The sequence below is a fragment of the Populus alba genome, chromosome 10 (assembly GCF_005239225.2).
Source record: "Populus alba chromosome 10, ASM523922v2, whole genome shotgun sequence".
Lineage (NCBI taxonomy): Eukaryota > Viridiplantae > Streptophyta > Magnoliopsida > Malpighiales > Salicaceae > Populus > Populus alba.
The window spans coordinates 20,279,109-20,297,939 of NC_133293.1; the positions used below are offsets into that span (position 1 = coordinate 20,279,109).

The following is an 18,831-nucleotide window of genomic DNA, read 5'->3' on the forward strand; positions in this document are numbered from 1 at the left end:
TCTGAAAGTCTTTTAAATCAAAACAGGCTCAGTTGTCAAAAAATACCATATAAAGGATTAAAAATCAAACTTTCCAATCTTCCTGTTATACTTTTAACTATACAAAATGCATCAGTTAAGGTTCAAATCATCCTAATTGTGGTGATGTTTCTCTTGCATTCTTTTAGAATTTTTGCAGTAATCACAAAAGTTCTGTCAATCCCTTGTTGCTCTATAAATCTGACAGGTCTGCAGAGAAGGCTATCAGATTATTGTCCTCTACGCGTCTACTCTGATCAGATACAATGGGTAGCTAGACCGCGCCATTTATGAACTGCTGGTGGCAACAGAATGGTTTAAGAAAACTTGTATCTGTATTGTCTCCTAATCAATTGGCAAGGTCAATTTTGCATGATTATTTTTCTGTGGGAAAGAAGAATTCACTCGATTTTTTGACATAAATTATTAATAACTCTATTAGTTTAAACTAAGATAAGGATATGATTGAGAATTAATTGATGCATTGGAAACCTAATTGAGAAGAAAAAAATAGATTAGGTGACGTAATGGAGATCTTCTTATAAGTTGGGGACTGTTATGAGGTTTGTCCAAGAAGAAAGTATATAAACACACACAAACAAAATCCTAAACAAAAACAATCTCTTCTGTTTCTTGCCAGAAGCAGCAACCAGCAAGCCAAAGCATTAAAAATGGCTTCTTGTTCTGTAATTCCTTCCGCTTCTTCTTTAGTTTCATCTTCTCTATGCAAGTTATTTACTTCAAGAAACTCCATAGCTACAGTGGGTTTGCTCTCTTTTGCACCAAAATCTTCAAGCTTTGTCCTTCTCTCTATCAAGCAAAGGGCTTATCATGAAAGTTCATTTAGAGGTGAGTTTTTCAAACCCATTAATGTTCAATTCCTGATTCTTTGTTGTTGGGTCTTTATTTCATCAATAAAGATAGAAACTTTTTGGGGTTTTACCTGTTTTCTTGTTTAACGTATTTATCATGGTTTCTCAAGATTTGTAAAAGTGGGATTATTTAACTGGGATTTGGCTTAAGTGTAGAATTTGATGGGTTTTTTTAAAAAAAAAATATTTTGTGATTGAAATATGAATTGAGAGTCATTACTTTGTCTTTGTTTCATTGGCCAGCTTTGCTTAATTGGATTTTGATTGATGAATTGTGTAGTTCAGTGTTAATACAAAGTTGTTAATTGATGAATTCATTGATGAAATATTTATATGTCATGGAGGAGGGAACGATTTTATTAATATATTATGTTTAATGGTGGTTTCCAATTTAGAAAAGTAATGTTCTTTAAAGAGTTTCTGTTTCAGCAGCTTCTTAGAGAATTTGACTGTGTTGAAGTGGGTTTTTTTTTGTTTTGTCTGTTCTCTTTGGCAGTGAGATCAGTGGCCGTTCCAGTGGAAGATGTTGCCGGATTTGATGATATGGTTGCTGGGACACAGCGGAAGTATTACATGCTTGGTGGGAAGGGAGGTGTAGGAAAGACAAGCTGTGCTGCTTCACTTGCTGTGAAATTTGCAAACAGTGGACACCCCACTTTAGTGGTTTCAACTGATCCAGCACACTCCTTGAGTGATTCTTTTGCTCAGGTTGGAGACTATAAAATACCTTTCTTGTTTTGTTTCCTAATATCTGCTTTGCATTTTAGTAGAGCTTAACATGAGTGTCGTGTTTTTATTCAGGATTTGACTGGAGGTACACTAGTACCTGTTGAAGGACCTGAATGTCCACTGTTTGCACTTGAGGTATGTGGGATAAATCTTCCCGTGATTTTCTTTCGATGGTGGTTCTTTTTTTTCATGTGCACCTTGAGATAATCATTATTCTAAAAATAAAAAGAATATATGTTGGTGGTTTTGCTGTTTTATGTACTCAGTAAGCCAGATTTTTAGTTTTCCAACAGATAAATCCTGACAAGGCTCGGGAAGAATTTCGTAGCGCAACTCAGAAAAATGGTGGAACCGGGGTCAAAGACTTCATGGAGGGCATGGGACTTGGAATGCTTGTTGAACAGGTAATTCCTTGTCTATAGTTGTTGGCATTGCAACTTAAGATAGTATCTTACACCAATTGAACTTGCATTCCATTTCATCATTCATGGTTTCAATGCTGTTATAACTTGATAGTCAATGCAAATCTCTCTGATTTTCCCTTTTCGATTTCTGTTTGTCCTTCAAAGTTAGACAAGTAGCACTTGTGATTTTAAGAACCTTCACCTAGAACTTTTGATCTATCTGCCCCCTCCATCAAAACAAAAATTGGAATTATCTTTATATTATGGATTATGCTTGATACCGTACTTCTCTTGACCTGTTTTTCATCTTTTTATTGACAAAGTTAGGAGAGTTGAAATTGGGAGAGCTACTGGACACACCTCCTCCTGGTTTGGATGAAGCTATGGCAATTGCCAAAGTATGTTTTATCTTCGTTTTTCATTGTTCTTTTTGTATTGTGAGTGGACTGGCTCTCTGTATTTTTTGTTTCCTTGCTGAAAATAAAGACTATGGCAGGTGATGCAGTTTCTTGAATCACAGGAATATAGTATGTTTACTCGAATAGTTTTTGATACTGCACCCACGGTGAGCATAAGCACCAGAATTATGTGAATGTTTACAATGAATCAATGGAGGTTCATGATTGTTCTTTACAGGGCCATACATTGCGACTTTTGTCCTTGCCAGACTTCCTGGATGCATCCATTGGCAAGATATTGAAGGTAGAAACACCAACATGAAACAATGAAAACATAAATGTGTTCTTGACACTTCTGAAAAACCTGGAAAATTTAATCTTGAATTGCTTGTCTAGAAAAAGTGTTGTTATACAGTGTAAGTTGTAGGTAGTTCCTTGAACATCACTTATAATGAATGAACTGCACACCATTTAATTTTTACATGAATTTGGTGTCTTTTAAAGAGTTGTACGCCATGTTGTATATCAAAGGAATAACTACGGTGTATGGATTGTGTTGTTAATGATGATAACTTGTTTTATCTCCTTTGAAACAGTTTTCTATTTCGTTACCTTGCATTACTCTAAAACTGTTTTCTCTGTACTGCAGCTTAGACAAAAAATAACTTCAGCAACCTCAGCTATCAAATCAGTCTTTGGCCAGGAGCAAACCACCCAACAGGATGCTGTAAGCCTGAATTCACTAGGAGACGGCTTTTATGCCCCCCCCCTATTTTTTTTTTTTTAATTCTTTCTCTTTGCAGGCTGACAAATTGGAGCAATTGAGGGAAAGGATGATAAAAGTGCGTGAGCTTTTCCGTGACACAGATTCCACAGAGTTTGTCATAGTAACGATTCCCACGGTAATATGTCAAAAAATCTTCTTAAATACTCGTTATGTTATTTTTTTTAATGAGCATCTGCCTTGTCGATTGAAGGGCTTATTTGCTCGCTTAATGTAATCCTCTTTAAGTCTAAGCTTTGAGGGGAGAACTTTTTTCTTCCCTTAAAAGAAAAATAAAGTAAAACAAAATAAATGGAGCAACGTCGCAATTTTCCGTGCTTTGCTGTGCTCTCTAGAACACTGATTTGCTTGACTGTTGGGGAAACATGTCCAATGCACAATATACCCTTGAATGGACAGAGTATAATTGTGTAATTTTTAGAGTAGCTCATTTGCATAAGAGCGGAAAATGATAGCTAAAGTATATTAGCTTATTAGGAGTGTTTTGCTTCAAAAGGAATAATTACCATTTCGTTTGTTTTTCCAAGGTAATGGCAATCAATGAGTCGTCTAGGTTGCGTGCATCCTTGAAGAAGGAGAATGTTCCTGTTAAGAAGCTTGTTGTCAATCAAATTCTCCCTCCATCTGCAACTGATTGCAAGTTTTGTGCAATGAAAAGAAAGGTATTAATTCAGTTACTGTTTGCAGCTTTGAAAATCAATATAACCACCGCACTCATATCCCTTGCACTTGCAGCATAGGAAAAATAATATTTTTCATTGCGATGAGTAACATTTTGAGCTGAGGTTTAACCAAAAACAAATTGTTAAATCATTTTTTTTGGAAATTTCAGGATCAATCGCGTGCTCTTGACATGATACAGAATGATCCAGAACTCTCGAACTTGACATTGATACAGGCACCTTTAGTTGATGTAGAGATCAGAGGTGTTCCAGCCCTTAAATTTCTGGGGGATATTATATGGAAATGAGTATCTGTGGAAACTTAGAATGATCCATGCAATTGCTTGGGCATGTCTATTTCATTCCAAATGAAGAGCTACGGGAACCGGAGGTTTAGGTTCTTTCTTTAATAACTTAAATACTCTTTTCGTTGCCGGCAGCAATTACTTGATACAGAAGAAGCTGAAATCTCCTCTATACTTCCGAATCCACTGTGAATCCACGTAGAGCAGGATCGGTAGTGGAGGGTGAAAAGTTCCAAGTACTTTGTACTTTTTTTGTTTTTCTTTCAGCTTTCCGTTTCTCCTTGTCGCCATGATTTTCATATACGAAAAACTAGTCATTTCAAGTGGGTAAAGGCGCATGCATCTTTGCATGCAACTGAAGAGCTAAATTTATCAGTTCTCTAGGCTCGTCATCCAACTTAAATTTTGACAGCAATAACAATGCTATCCATGTGGCTCCCAATGAGCACAAGGTGCCAATCAGTTGTAACCCATGGAATGGAAACAAATCGAATGCTTTTAGCTACTAACACCCCTTCTTTGTCGAAAAGAATATCATTTCTTGCAGGAGTTGACTAAATCAATAACAATCCACTTCCAAGATTCCAATATGCAAATCTAGAATAAACTGCAAAATGTGATAAAATTGATTGGAGGCCAGAATATTTGGATTTGTGGGCATATGGCTTCAATGACTTTCCACATTTGCAAGTATATATAATGGAAAAAGAATGGTGCTTGGACTATGAGTTCACTTCTTTTGGAAGGTTATCATCCCAAAGAATGCCACAACTCGACTAACTAGACCTATGAGTATGAGGATGGATATACATAGACCCCAATAATGAAGGTTATAACCCGTTTTCATTAGAGAACCACAACGAGTAATCAACCAAACTCCATAGTACCTGAGTAGGAAAAGGAACAGGGTTAGGGTTTGTGTCATCAAGTCACCAGTAACGATATAAAGTACACAACATGCATTTGCAAATTACTTTAGCAAAGGCGATTGTCATACCTTTCAGCATTTGCAATCACAAATGCTTCCAAAGCCCAATTAGGATAGCACAGCTTGGCTACAAACTTCAAAACTTCACTTTTGTTTGGTTGTGATGCAATGAGAGTCAAAACAACCGGAAGAAGAACTGACCACTGCAAGAAAGAAACTTGTCAGTAAAAACAGATGACCTGTGAAGTGGAAATTAGCTAAAGCACCTTCACTCACCAGCTGGGCTGGACCTGGTTCAAAAAAGATGGCCAGTACATAGGCTATTCCAGTTACACAGTAGACAAGACACAGCATGACAATGTAATTATCGGTGAAGGAAGATCTTGGGTTGGTGAAGAAATAGAACATAGAGAGGTAAACCACTGGCTTGACCACTGTATTAAAATGGTCAAATGTATCCTTGGCAAGAAAGTAAGCTACACTGCTCATGCCAGAGGCACTCTCTCTCCAGTACTGTAACTTCTCAAGAGAAAATGTTCTTAAAGCCGCTATCTTGCAAAGGAGAGCTGAAATCAGTAATATGAGTAATGGTTAGGAAAATGTGCATGAAAATGATATATCGATTACTGCTGTTTGTTTTATGTCCTACAAGTAACCATACTAGAGTCAACTGAGAGTTAGCTAGAGGCAAAACCAAGTCAAAGTTCTTTCAAGAAATTTAAACTCCTGCCTTTATAAACCAAGAATAAAATAAAATTAAAAAAAAAACCTCACAGCTAGAGTAACTGAGTTTTTCCTACTCACAAACTGCAATAATGGAATGTGCATAACCAGTAGCCCCGAAAGTTTGATCGCTGGGTTTTGTAATTGATCCTAAGCAGGCTCCGGCAAGAAATAAGATCAGATAATCTGCTGCTTGGATTTTAGCTTCCCTTAGTCTCTGTTTAGAAATCCTGTTGATTGTGAAGATCAAGAGTAAGAATAGAAGCAGAATGCAGAAATGGTTACTCACATTTCATCGGTGAAGGTTAAATCATATTTTCCCTTTACAGGGGCAAAACCACTGGAGTTTAATTATTCACTCAATAAATGCTTAAATATAATGTAGGCTGCAGTTAGCATTTTGGAAGTGAAAATAGTAAGTCATTATGGATTGAAACATATTCTTTAAATATTCTTCTAGGGAGTTTCCAGATCAGAGCCTACCATTTCTCCTAGAAATAATCCAACAGGATGAGCTACAACATTAAGCAAATCTTTCAAAAGAAAATCATGCCAGTGACTTCATTATCAGGGTTGTACACAAGAACTCACATCTTTCACAGAATAAATAATTCAAATGCACTGATACACCTCTACCCCAAAAAGAAATAATAATTGAAAATGTGTAGGATGCATTTAACATGCTCCCTTCAGCTAATATGAAGCTTTCTGGGAATATTATATATTCAGAAACAACTGAAAAAGTCACAAATCACTTGGAATTTACCTGCCAAGGAAGTATCTGTATTGCTGGAATACTCCCGGAGTTCTCCGATATGATAAATCACTGGACTTCAAAAAATTGTGTCGTATCTTATCCCGATGCAACTCCACATTACTCTTAACATCTTGCCATAATTCCCCAGCAAAAGACTGTTCCCCCATTCCAGTGTCAGTAGGATTTGATCCATGATCTGGATTTACTTCCACTGGTGACATAACAAGTCCAGCAGCATAATTTTGCATATCCGGGGGCATGGGGTATCCATTATGATGCATCCATCTAAGAGGAAGTTCCTTATAATTCACACCTGAGCTCGCACTTGATGTCACTATACCCTCCAAAATGTCAATATAGTGGTCAGGAGGATTAACACGCTCTGGGACACGAATCCCAAGGCCTGCAAAGTATTCTTCAACCTTCTTCACTGGACCATGATAGACAACAAGGCCACCTTTTGCAAGAAGTACCAAGTCATCGAACATTTTGAACAAGGCATAGCTGAAGCAGAAGTTCTACCCATTAGTTAAGAAAATACTAAAATTTTGAAGCCCCCACGCTCAGATTAGATAAAAGCATGGATTTGCATTGAAAGAAATAGAGTCTACAATTTTTCTTGGTTGATAGAATTCTCTCTCAATTTTTTCTTGTAAATGATTGTCTTCTTATTTGCCTGTTGCATTACTTCCATTGCATATCTCATCAAATTTTAGTTTTTTATAGTTGGCTTCCTATTTAACAGTGTGACAAGTTATATTGCTTGGATAAAAATTAGGTCACCTTACAAACAGCAAGTATACTGCATGAGATGTTTATTAATGCACTTGCACCTGGTTTTCCTCATTAATACGGTACTGTGTAACCATAGGAATGCATAGCAAATTTAAACTACAACTTAAAGATTAAAGATCTTCAAAAATACAGACAAGTTATCATAATTGTTACCTTGGTTGGTGAACAACCATGCAGATGTTTACCCCTTCAAGAGCTTCACGCCGAAGTGCTCTAAGAAGAAGCTGAGAGGATGCACTGTCCAGACCAGATGTGGGCTCATCTAAGATCAAAAGTGAAGGTTCCATGACCATTTCCAGTCCAACATTTACTCGCTTCCTCTGGCCTCCAGAAATTCCTCGCTTCTCCACTGTTCCTACCATAGAGTCCCGTACTGATTGTAGACCTAAAGACTCAATAACTCTTTCAACAATCAGAACTTTATCTGGTTTTGGCATGAAAGCAGATAGTCTTCAGTAACCAGGAGTGGATTACACAGAAAAAAAGAAAAAGAAAAAAGAAAAAAAAAAGGTTGGTTAGGGAGGATTGTACAGAAATCATCATGAGGAATGCACGAGTAAAAGGTAAGGCAGAAAAGTTCCACAGAAGAAAGAGCATTAGCTCCAAGTCATGATTCATAGTATAACAACCCTACACAAACACACACACATTTTTATTGTTTCTTTTTTATGCATACCCTTAGGAACAAATTTGAAGTGCATGATATTGAAAGAAATGGAGGAAAGAGCAACAGAAACATGCATGCAGGCATGCATATGTATTGCATAGCATGTTGTCCTTTTTATTAAAAAAAAAAAGCTTCTGGCCTTTCACTTCAAATTCACTAAGAAACTGATCCCGTTTATTGGCAATACTCGAATTCTCCAAGAGCCATACTTGAGCATCGGAAGACATAATTCAAAACCAAGCATATGGTAGACTTAACTGCATGAAGTAAACAATGCCCAATAAAGCAAGGAGTTTACAGCCTTTACATGTAGGGAACACTTGGTGAGTGTGGTTTCACGTAGATGTGGAGCAATAGGAGCCTTATTCATTTGCTGGATATTTACCTTTCCTATTGACCAGAAGTAATTATGCTTTACAAACTTATTCCTATTGGATTATTTGTCTTAATTCCTCTATCAAAATGTAGCATTTTCTTATTCGGACACTTGGTCGTAAACTCAGTTGCACCTATCTTGTGTCCAATACACTGTTACTTATTGGTGATGAACTTTTTAATTGTTGTTTGAAATTAATTTATCATCTACAGAAACTTGCTAAATAATACATGAAAAAAAATTCATATGAAAAATTGAGATAAAAACTAATGTTGAAATGTGTCAGAGTCAAAATGTGGAATACCTGCAATGTGCACTGAACCAGAGGTTCTCTTCAACTGTCAAGTTTCCATGCACAATATCATCTTGTGGAACAAAACCAATAATTTTCTTATATGAGTGGATGGATTCATTTTTCCCATTGATAAGAATCAAACCAGTCATCCTGCATCCAATTGCTTTTCCTGCAAGAGCAGAAAGAAAGGTTGTCTTCCCAGCTCCTGATGGACCCATTACAGCTGTAATACGGCCAGGCTTGATTTTGCCTGTTACACACCTTAATAGATGCTTGTTTTTGGCTTTCAAAGTAAGGGTTAGGTCTTTAAATGAAATCTCAATTAGAGGCCTTTTCTTGATTTCGGTATTGGTGGCCAAAGAAACTACTCCTGAGAATGTGAGATCCTTGTTTTGTTGCTGCATAGCTTTCTCTTTCTCAATCTGAGCATATGCATACTTGAAAATTTGGGTTTGCGTATTCATTTCTTTTCCCTTTGGCATATGTCTCTTAGTATTTGGATCTTCAAATTCAAGACTGATCCCCTCATAGCTACCAGGGTCATCTTCAATTTCATGCATAACCTGCATAAGGTCATTGGGTTCCTTTTTCTTTCCTTTTGATGGTGCAGGTGAAGACAGAGATGTAATCGAAGCATTTGAGCTTGTAGGATACAAATCTTCATCTATTTCAGATTTAGCTTGATCCAAAATCTTAAGTCGCTCAGGATGCGTGACATATTTCTTACGAGAAAATGTTCGTGAGAAATGAGCTTGCAATCCACTTGCATGCTTCTTAGCAGAATCTTTAGCAGCTTTCCACCTTTGACGTGCTCGTGCTGTTTCTCTTGCACTTCTTGCAGCTGCTTCCCTGGATTTGGCTAATCTTCTCTCTCGAGTGGTGAGAACTTGATCAGAACAGTTGTAAATAATAAGTAGCAGAGTGGTCAAAGCAGCCTGCATAAGCAAATAAAGGTTTCATCTCTATTAGCTAGCTACTTTTCCTGAGAGGAATGCATCGTTAGAATTCATAAACAAAACGAAGAATATTGTAAGATGTTCGGGAAGCATAAACAGGTCATGAGTTATTAATTAGGTTAACATTTGGAACATAAAGAACAAGTATGAGATAGATTTTAATGTAAAGTGAGATAACTTACTATTAACATAATCCCATAGGCATGAATATTTTGACTTGGGGAGTTTGCGTTACATGAAGTCAACTTGAAGCAGGCTGCAAGTCAGTTGGCAAAGGTCAAGACCATCAATAAAGGAGAGGTGAAAAGCAATATTGGAGTCATAGAAACAGAATAGTCTATAATAGCAAGAACACAAATCCTGAATATATAAATTCAGTTAGCATAGATGTCACAGTAAACAAATTCACAACAACAAGAATGATTAAAGACTGATAATAATAAAGAAAATCCTTACGTGTCTCGGATGTAGATCCCATCCTGCAGTAATGTCTGAAAAATGATGAAAACACGCATCCCATCAGAAAAAAAGAACATGACCTCCAAGAGTTTAAATTATCATAAAAACTATATATCAATTGAAATATTACAACTTCATTGTTAACACATTATGAGATAGTTTGCAGCAAGAAACAATAGGTTGTTAAGCAAGTTTTGGTCAAAAAGTAATACCCACTACTGCAAGAATTTTTCTGGACCGTAGTTGGACAGTATGACCCAGCTGAACAGAATATTTCACTACTACTGCCAACATCAGCCCATATGTTTGCTCCTCCACAGGTATGGTTTGGCTGTCCTGGAGGTAGTTGATAACTGTACCTGCAAAACCATACATAGTGTATATGCATTATAGCCTACAAGCAATTCAGATCAAAAGAGTAGAGTAACAATATCAAACTGGAATCCAAACTTACGGTTCACATACTCCAGTTGCCCTATTGAGTCTTGAAAGTGGACAGTGAGAACCTAGCGGGCAAGCTTCAAAGCACAAGATCCCAATTCAGAACAAATGAAAAATGTCAGGGATAAACCAGATAATTTTAGATAAAGATTAATGAAGTAACACTTGATTCTCAAGAGAAGTAAAGTTACACCAAGAAATTAAACCAACGTGGTACACTTTGAAGTAGGGAACTGAATACTATAACAGTTCTTCTTCCATTTCTTCAAGTGATACAAGGAAGTAAAATAAAGTGAAAAAACATCACACTTCAAGTTTTTGTTTCCAGGGGAACGGATAGTAAGTATGAAATAAGAAAAGCAATTGATAACTCATGGAGTTTCCTAATAGAGTTAATTAGAATTAGAACTTTGAGGGCTCTCATCCGAAAGTTACTCGCAAGAAATAATTAACATGATTCTCTAATACTTACGTATCATGCAGGTAAGGCCATGGGGACAGAAGAAACCTTCACAGCAAGCCTGACAGCTGCGAGTTCTTGCAGGGATTTCCTTTGAATTTTCAAGGTCAACTGGCTGATTTGGACCAATACTGCAAGCCCATCCTGGCTCACAACCAGAAACCCACGAGGTTAAATTGCAGTTCTTGTTAGGTTTCAAATAATTGTCAATGCTTGAAGGCTGAAAGAAATTGTTGAAGTAGAATTTCATTTCTGCTGCTGTGCATATCCGCCGTGTGATATCTCCTGTTGAACAAATTAAATACACCATAAGGTCCAGAACATGTACATTACCAATTAAAATGCTTTAAACTAGGAGTAACATGGTATAACGAAAAAAGGAAAACAATACACAGACAAGAAATTCTTCTCTTTATTTTTTTCATTTTTTTCAGCAAGAAAGAATTGCAACTCATGAAAATAAAGGACTAATTGTAAGCAAAGTGCTTTAGGCCTTCTATTTCTAATCCAAGTACTTGTATACCTCCAGTCTTTTGAATGCATTTCGTCAAGAAATCCAAATTGGAAGAAAAATTGAATGCCTGGTTCCAATCATCTTCCCTGAAACAAATTAAGCTTTCAACTTAACTCCCCGGTACAAAATGTACAGACACATCAAATGGAGGAGATCAGGCATAAAACAAATCTAGCTTGAGACCAATAACCCGAGAAAACAGAAAGCAGCACACGATTTAGCTATAGCTAGTTCCCCGTTTCACTTTTGTGATGCCTCCAGAAGTCATACCAGCATTATCATTCAAGACTGAGAAATCTCAGAAAATAAATTAAAAAGAAAAGGCTACAAGTTCTCAAATTTCCAGCATTAGTAACCCAAGAAAACAAAAGGAAACGCTAGATCAAGTACAATTTAAAGCATTTAACATTGCTAACATGATTCACTGACAACCCAGAATCCAAAACAACACAAAAAAAAGAAGGGTTGCTGTAAATTTTTCTCTTGAACAAACATATACCAGTAAAGGTAGTAACTTACGGGTCTTTGATACAGAAAGTAGATCGGTTGCTGATATCCCTGCTAATAACTGCTGTCAGATTTGACATCCTGCTATAAACAAGCTGTGTAATGAGTGGAAGAACTGCAGGATTGTCAATTTCATTGTAGTCCCCCGCATCTTGACACCTGACTAAATGCTGTAAACTCAAAACTACAGCGACCCAGATTAACATTGACCAAGAAGTGCAGATTTTGAGCTTCTTTAAGCCCATTTTTGGCATTGAAGTGAAGCTATGTGAATTGAAAAGACATGAAAGGGTTGATAAAGCTTGAAAATTTATGGTAGTTCAAGATGTTTGGCTATGTTCAAGTTCATCTTCTGACAATTAGAGAGGAGAAAGGCAAAGATTGAGCTGACAAAAAGAGGGTGCTCTTTGTTTTATATTACAAGTTGTCAAGAAAAGACTGGTTTACATGGGAAAATTTGTTCTTGGAAAGGCGGCTGTGTTTGTAGCCTTGAGAGGAATGAAGGAAGCATGTGATGGTTCAAGGTCAACTGTGTTTTTGATGATATAGAACAGAGTAGGGGAAGGTGGGACCAATATGTAAGAGATGCAGAGCATGTCTTGGCACCTTCGCCTATTTGGACGGCTCCGTATATATTTTTACGTTCATGAATGTTAATTTGGTTCCCATGAAAAAAAAAAATCAGAAAAATCATGGATAGCTGTCTCTTTTGTTATGTTGAAGAAGATCAAAAGAGATTTCCTTCATTGGACATTCCATCGAAGCCAGAACATCGGGCAGAAGGACATGAAAACATTGGGCCATGAAAATGTTTTTTTTTAATGTTGTTTTCAATATAAATGTGCGCTTCCCATGTACAATACAGGGGCCAAAGCCTCCCAAATGAATAGATTTTGCCTTGGATGAGGACTTGCTGATCTGCAGGACACGGTTTTCCTTCTCTTTTTACATGGCACGAAGGAAACGACCAACCATAACTCTGATTCTTAAATCTCAATTGTTTTCAAGTATTTTTTGTTAAAAATAATATCTTTTTATTTTTTAAAAATTATTTTTAATATTAACATATCAAAATAATCCGAAAATATAAAAAATATTAATATTAAATAAAAAAAACTTAAATTTTACCCTGCGAACACAACAACAAACGGGAATGCCCTTGCCAAATCACAAACGGCGCCCACATTATGTGTTTTGCTGGACTACAGCAAGGCAACGCCGTACCAATGACTATAAATTCATAAGCTTTCTGGGAAATCTCTTGCAATTCCTCTAGCTTGACCAGAATAGTTTATGTCTAGCTGATTTGTCACAGCTAAACTGTGAACTATCTCTAAAGTCGAAACTGGCCCACAGTTTTAAAGTAAGAAAGAAAGAGGGCCTGATTGATTCACTGGAGCTCGAGTACATGGCCCAATATTCATACGGGGCTCAAACAAGCCTACAGTACTATAGCTCAAACCCATTTATATCATAATAGTGTCACCTGCTTAACTTTTCAAAAGTAATAATTATTTTTTAAAATATTTTTTATTTATAAATATATTAATTTTTTATTTTATTAACAAAAATAATTTTGAGAAAAAATTTAAAATTTCATAGTCATTTAGAATTGCATTTCATATAACGCCTTACATAGTATTTGGCAGCACAGTTGAAAATATATTTTCTAAAAAATTAATTTTTTTATTTGAAATTATGTTTTATATAATCATTTTAAATATGATGATTTTAAAAATAATTTAAAAAAATAAAATAAAAATTATTTTAATATATTTTTAAATAAATTAATTAAAAAATTCTCAATATTGTGCTTGGAGCTGATGTGGTAGCGCTATAAGGTAGTATTAAAATTATGTTTTTTATGTCAATCACAATTTTAAAAATAATTGTTTTGTTTATTTGAAATCTTAATTAAAAAATAAAACTTTCATATATATATATATATATATATATATATATATATATATATATAGTTATCCTTAATGCTAAACAGACACTTTTAGTCATATTAAAAAAAGAAAGAAGAAAGTACATGAAAGTGACTGATTTTCAGTTTGTGTTGTTAGAGAATTAAAGATTCACTGACTTTTGGAATGTAGAACGTACCTAATGACATTATTAACCACCTCTTCTCTAGTGAGCTCAAAGTCAAATTAAAAGTGATTTGACGAGGATGGGACGTAAATGTTATGTTGACCGTCCGATCACACCAGAGCATTTATTCACTGCAAGTGGTTGCAGGAGTTGTTGAAATAACATTAATTTTCAATATCCTTATTATTTTTATATTTTAAAAATATTTTAAATAAAATTAATATATTAAAATATTTTTTTATTTTATTTTTTTATAAAAATATAAAAATAATTTAAAAATAAAAAATATTAATTTAAAACTAGAAAAATAAGAAAACACGATTGAAAGGCACCAAGGGGCCTCGGAACCAGTAATGTGAATAAAATGGAAGTAGTAGCTGAAACCGTCCACACGGCTTCTTCCGAGTAATAAGACAGGAACACGTGACAAGGCAACCATCACAAATTTGGTAATCAAATTCTCATATGTCTCATCATCAAATAAAAAACAAATGATCAACGTTTCTCTTTCATAATCAATGTACTGTTTGGGAGTGTTTTTTAAAAGTATTTTTAAAAAAAATTTAATTTTTTTTTATTTTTTTTATTTTAAATTAATATGTTTTTAATGTTTTCAAATCATTTTGATGTGCTGATTTTAAAAATAATTTTTAAAAAATAAAAAATATATTATTAACATGTTTTTTTAATAAAAAACACTCTGAAAAGTAATAATAATCATATTTTCAAACACGTTCTTTCCTCTATCAATCTTTGACTTTATATAATTTTTTTAATTTAATAATTCTTTTCTGTACACAGTTGTACACTATATATTTTTTTGCATAAACTTCAAAAGTTCTATCCATCCTTGCCTTTTATCATATTGTTTTCAAATTTAAATATAAAAAAATGTTTTTAGGAGTTTTTTTTTAACTTCCAAGAAAAATAATATTTTCAAATCAGTTTCTATATAAATAGAAATCAAATCTTATCTCAAGATATATTAAAAACACACCCCTCGCAAGGGCATGATGCATCAAAAATACTAAAATTAATTAAAAAAAGAAAAAGAAAACTTTTATTAAAAAAAGAAAGAAAGAAAGGAGAGAGCACATCCCGGAGCTTTTGGGGCTGAATGGTTTCCAACTTCCAACCAACATTCAAAAACAGCAAGGGACACGTATTATTAGAAAAGCGATAGAATAGAAGATGCCCACGAAAACTGTAGAGAGGACCGAGTCCCTGTGGGTTTCAACCAGATGAAAGAATCCCATGTTTTAAAGAAACAACCGCACCCACAACGCAGCTTCCAATACCTTTCACTCGGTTTTTCCTTTCACGTAAAGCGAAGAAAACCCCTTTCACATCTTCACTTGTTCTTGGATTTCTTTCTTTGATGAATAAAAAAATATTTCTTTTTTTTAGGGCGTTTACTGGCTCAAACGCTTCCATAATTTGTCTCTTTCATTTTAAATGATGGCTTTGGTTGGTGAGCTACAATCCAGCTGCCTTTTATTGACTGGCCTTGGATCATGGAGTGCTCGTTGTTCTGTCTATGATTGCCCTCTTTCCACCCTTTTTTGGATTCTGGGTCCTTCTTTAAGATATCTCCCTCATACCTGTGAAGGATAACAAGAGCTGTGTTCTGTTTGTCTCCTTCTATTTTACAAGAAAAGTGAGTTGTTTGTTGCCTCCTTTTCGTCTTTATCTAGCAAAATGGGTTTTAAATTTTCGTGCTTTAGTTGACTCTGTTTATCGTCTTTGCTTGCTTTGTTTCGCTGATGGGCTTATTTATCTAGAAAAAGGGTTTCTTTAAAGAAGAATAAGGAGCTTATTGCCTTTAGAAAATAACTTCAGGGTTGATGCTTAGGTTAATTATCTTTTTTACTCTGGTGCTTTGTGTGTCGTGAAGAAAACTGGCTTCCTTTTGGCATGTATGATTTGATTTATATGTAAGTCTTTAGTCAGTTTTGCAAGTGAATAGATTACCTTACTTCACAGGTTAAGGTTCTGCATCTATGAATACCATTGCTAATTTTAAGAGAATTTGGATGTGTTTCAAGTTATAAACATGTCTGGTTTTTGTACTTTTGCTTAACTGTGACCTTAATTCTGGTGGCATTGTTGTAATGCTGATACAATTGTGGATATGCAGCCAGGCAATTGTCCTTTAGGAGCTATGAAGTGTTTTCACTTCTCCAGCAGGGAGAAAAATGAAGAACCAAAGACTGTAACGAAATCTGCTTCTGTCCAGTCCACTTCATCTACATCAATGTCGATGTCAACTGACCGTGACCTGAGGAAATCCGGGTCTGAGCTCAATTCTCAGAATGTGTCAGATTTTAGCACAGAATCGTCCACAAAGAACTCATTTGCGAACTCATTTGCTTCTTTGGGTCAAAGACAGAGCAATCTTAAAGCCTTCACATTCTCAGAACTGAAGACGGCCACCAAGAGTTTCAGCCGCTCTGTAATGATCGGGGAGGGTGGATTTGGTGGTGTGTATAGGGGAGTAATACGGAGCATGGAAGATTCAAGTAAGAAAATCGATATCGCTGTCAAACAACTGAGCAGAAGAGGGCTCCAGGCAAGCTTTCTCCCTTTTCTCCATGCCTTGTTTACTACATATCATTCTTAAATCAAAATTTCATCTTGTCTTGGGATTATTTCCTTTAGATTATTGTCGCTTTATATTTTACCTTGGAAAAATCTTAGCACTTAAAAATCTAATACATTCTGAGAATTGAACTAAGAACGTAATTAAGAAGAGAGAAAGTTATTGCCTTCAGACTCTTGGTTCATTTTGCTGAGGTTAAATTCATCTTGTTCGCAGGGGCACAAGGAATGGGTGACTGAAGTAAATGTTCTAGGAATTGTTGAACATCCAAATCTTGTCAAATTACTGGGCTACTGTGCTGAGGACGATGAACGGGGAATCCAGCGCCTTCTGGTATATGAATTTATGCCCAACAGAAGTGTGCAGGATCACTTGTCCAGTAAATTTCAGAAAGTTCTTCCTTGGGCCACAAGAGTAAAGATTGCCCTGGATGCTGCCCTAGGCTTAGCATACCTCCATGAAGCAATGGATTTTCAGGTATTTTTAACCTAACTCTCTAGGATATTGTTGTAACAGGACCTGCTACTACTCATCTTTTGTGAACCCTCTGCCCCTCCCTCCCCTCCTCAGGGATTGAGACTCGGGTTTTTGATCATCATATTTACCTTTTTTTTCTGCTCGTCGTTTCAAGTTTGTTTGGCACCGTCTAATTTAGTATGTAGCTGTTTCACTTCACTCCACTGCGTTTACCATTTTTCTTTCACTGTTGCTGCAGATTATTTTCAGAGATTTTAAGTCTTCAAACATACTACTGGATGACCAATGGAATGCAAAGCTATCAGACTTTGGGTTGGCTAGGTTGGGGCCTTCAGATGGGTTGAGCCATGTTTCAACTGCGGTATGTTGTTCATGGTTACTTGAAATGATCCTCAAACCATGTCAAACAAACTGTTCTGTCACCAATCTGTAGCGCGAGAAGCCATACCATAACTAACTTCCATTTGCACATAAACTACATTTTTGTAAACTTTTTTATACTGAATTGATAAGGCTATTTATCAGAGTCATCTATGGTCTTGGAGACTCTATCAATGCATCTTGATAACTTGCTAGTATGATCAGTTTGTAGACCTAAAGAAACTGAGAAACCATTTTATCTGATTTGGAAACAGGTGGTTGGAACTATAGGATATGCAGCTCCTGAATATATTCAAACCGGGCGTCTCACGTCTAAAAGTGATGTGTGGAGCTTTGGAGTTTTTCTTTATGAACTGATAACAGGCAGGCGTCCTTTGGATCGGAACCGGCCGAAGAATGAGCAAAACCTCTTGGAATGGGTCAGGCCACACCTCTCTGATGTAAGAAAGTTCAGGTTGATCATGGACCCAAGGCTCGATGGAAAATATAACATCAAGGCTGCCCAAAAGCTTGCTTCTGTAGCTAACCGGTGCTTGGTACGACAGGCCAAAACACGCCCGAAAATGAGCGATATCCTGGGTATGATCAACAAGATTGTTGATACAACAGACAATGGAAGCCCCTTGCTCTGCACGAAGAGTTTGGCCCCGAAAGATGCTCCTGAAGGACATGGAAGAGAACGTATGAAAAGGAGGTTTTTGGATTCAATAATTGGAGATCAGAAGGGATGCTGGTCAACTTGGAGAACATGGAGAACCAAGCTAGTGAGGACACGCTGAAAGCAAAACAAATGGAGAACTGGGCAAATCAATCTTGCTTCGATGAAGTCCATTTTTGTTACGTGTAAGTAAATTACTTTGTTCTACCTGTGTACTCCGATGTACAATTGTAAATGTTGAATAACGTAAATGAGTTTGCCACAGGATTTCTTTGCTGTTACAAGTTTTAGAATGGAATGCACTAGATTAATAAAAGATATAGCTATAAAACTCATCCCGTAAAATCGATCATCTTTGTGACTCAGCAACCAAGATCTTAACTCAGTTCAAGTCTCACTTTGAATCGATTTTTTTTAACTAAAATACTATCATTTTAGTTTTTTTTTTTTTTTGAATCATAACTTAGATTATTTCGCCAACTTGCGGGTAAACTTGCTTAATCAACAAACATTGAATCTAGATTGGTTCTTATAATTCATTGATTGATGCCTATGGCCTCTATGGAAAT

General features: G+C 35.9%; 3 protein-coding genes across 9 annotated transcripts; 2 read left to right on the forward strand and 1 right to left on the reverse strand.

Annotated features, from left to right (window-relative positions):
* Nucleotides 1-624: 624 nt before the first annotated feature.
* LOC118060012 (ATPase GET3B) lies at nt 625-4,555 on the forward strand. 2 transcript variants are annotated; one of them, XM_035073088.2, is made up of 11 exons: nt 626-867; nt 1,387-1,598; nt 1,692-1,754; nt 1,913-2,023; nt 2,347-2,421; nt 2,520-2,588; nt 2,660-2,725; nt 3,071-3,148; nt 3,225-3,323; nt 3,733-3,867; nt 4,038-4,497. In XM_035073088.2, the coding sequence occupies exons 1-11, from the start codon at nt 690-692 to the stop codon at nt 4,173-4,175; spliced, it is 1,224 nt and encodes a 407-aa protein (XP_034928979.1). In that variant the 5' UTR covers nt 626-689; the 3' UTR covers nt 4,176-4,497. The 2 variants fall into 2 exon arrangements, with proteins under 2 accessions (XP_073267954.1, XP_034928979.1); XM_073411853.1 differs by lacking the exon at nt 2,520-2,588 and having other exon boundaries at nt 625-867; nt 4,038-4,555.
* Nucleotides 4,556-4,775: 220 nt separating this feature from the next.
* Nucleotides 4,776-12,705, reverse strand: LOC118060010 (ABC transporter G family member 28). 4 transcript variants are annotated; one of them, XM_035073084.2, is made up of 14 exons: nt 12,063-12,694; nt 11,553-11,629; nt 11,042-11,314; nt 10,583-10,646; nt 10,341-10,487; nt 10,126-10,160; nt 9,852-9,925; nt 8,723-9,648; nt 7,529-7,825; nt 6,590-7,084; nt 5,905-6,053; nt 5,377-5,666; nt 5,170-5,303; nt 4,776-5,059 (listed from the first exon to the last, which is right to left on the reverse strand). In XM_035073084.2, exons 1-14 carry the CDS (start codon nt 12,302-12,304, stop codon nt 4,903-4,905), a joined length of 3,360 nt encoding a protein of 1,119 aa, XP_034928975.1. In that variant the 5' UTR covers nt 12,305-12,694; the 3' UTR covers nt 4,776-4,902. The 4 variants fall into 4 exon arrangements, with proteins under 4 accessions (XP_034928975.1, XP_073267952.1, XP_034928976.1 ...); XM_073411851.1 differs by lacking the exon at nt 9,852-9,925 and having other exon boundaries at nt 10,345-10,487; nt 12,063-12,695; XM_035073085.2 differs by lacking the exon at nt 11,553-11,629 and having other exon boundaries at nt 12,063-12,202.
* Nucleotides 12,706-15,336: 2,631 nt separating this feature from the next.
* Nucleotides 15,337-18,526, forward strand: LOC118060013 (serine/threonine-protein kinase PCRK1). 3 transcript variants are annotated; one of them, XM_035073089.2, is made up of 5 exons: nt 15,337-15,804; nt 16,285-16,716; nt 16,963-17,223; nt 17,462-17,584; nt 17,859-18,526. In XM_035073089.2, exons 2-5 carry the CDS (start codon nt 16,309-16,311, stop codon nt 18,381-18,383), a joined length of 1,317 nt encoding a protein of 438 aa, XP_034928980.1. In that variant the 5' UTR covers nt 15,337-15,804; nt 16,285-16,308; the 3' UTR covers nt 18,384-18,526. The 3 variants fall into 3 exon arrangements, with proteins under 3 accessions (XP_034928980.1, XP_034928982.1, XP_034928981.1); XM_035073091.2 differs by having other exon boundaries at nt 16,289-16,716; XM_035073090.2 differs by lacking the exon at nt 15,337-15,804 and adding an exon at nt 15,863-16,081.
* The last annotated feature ends 305 nt before the right edge of the window (nt 18,527-18,831 follow it).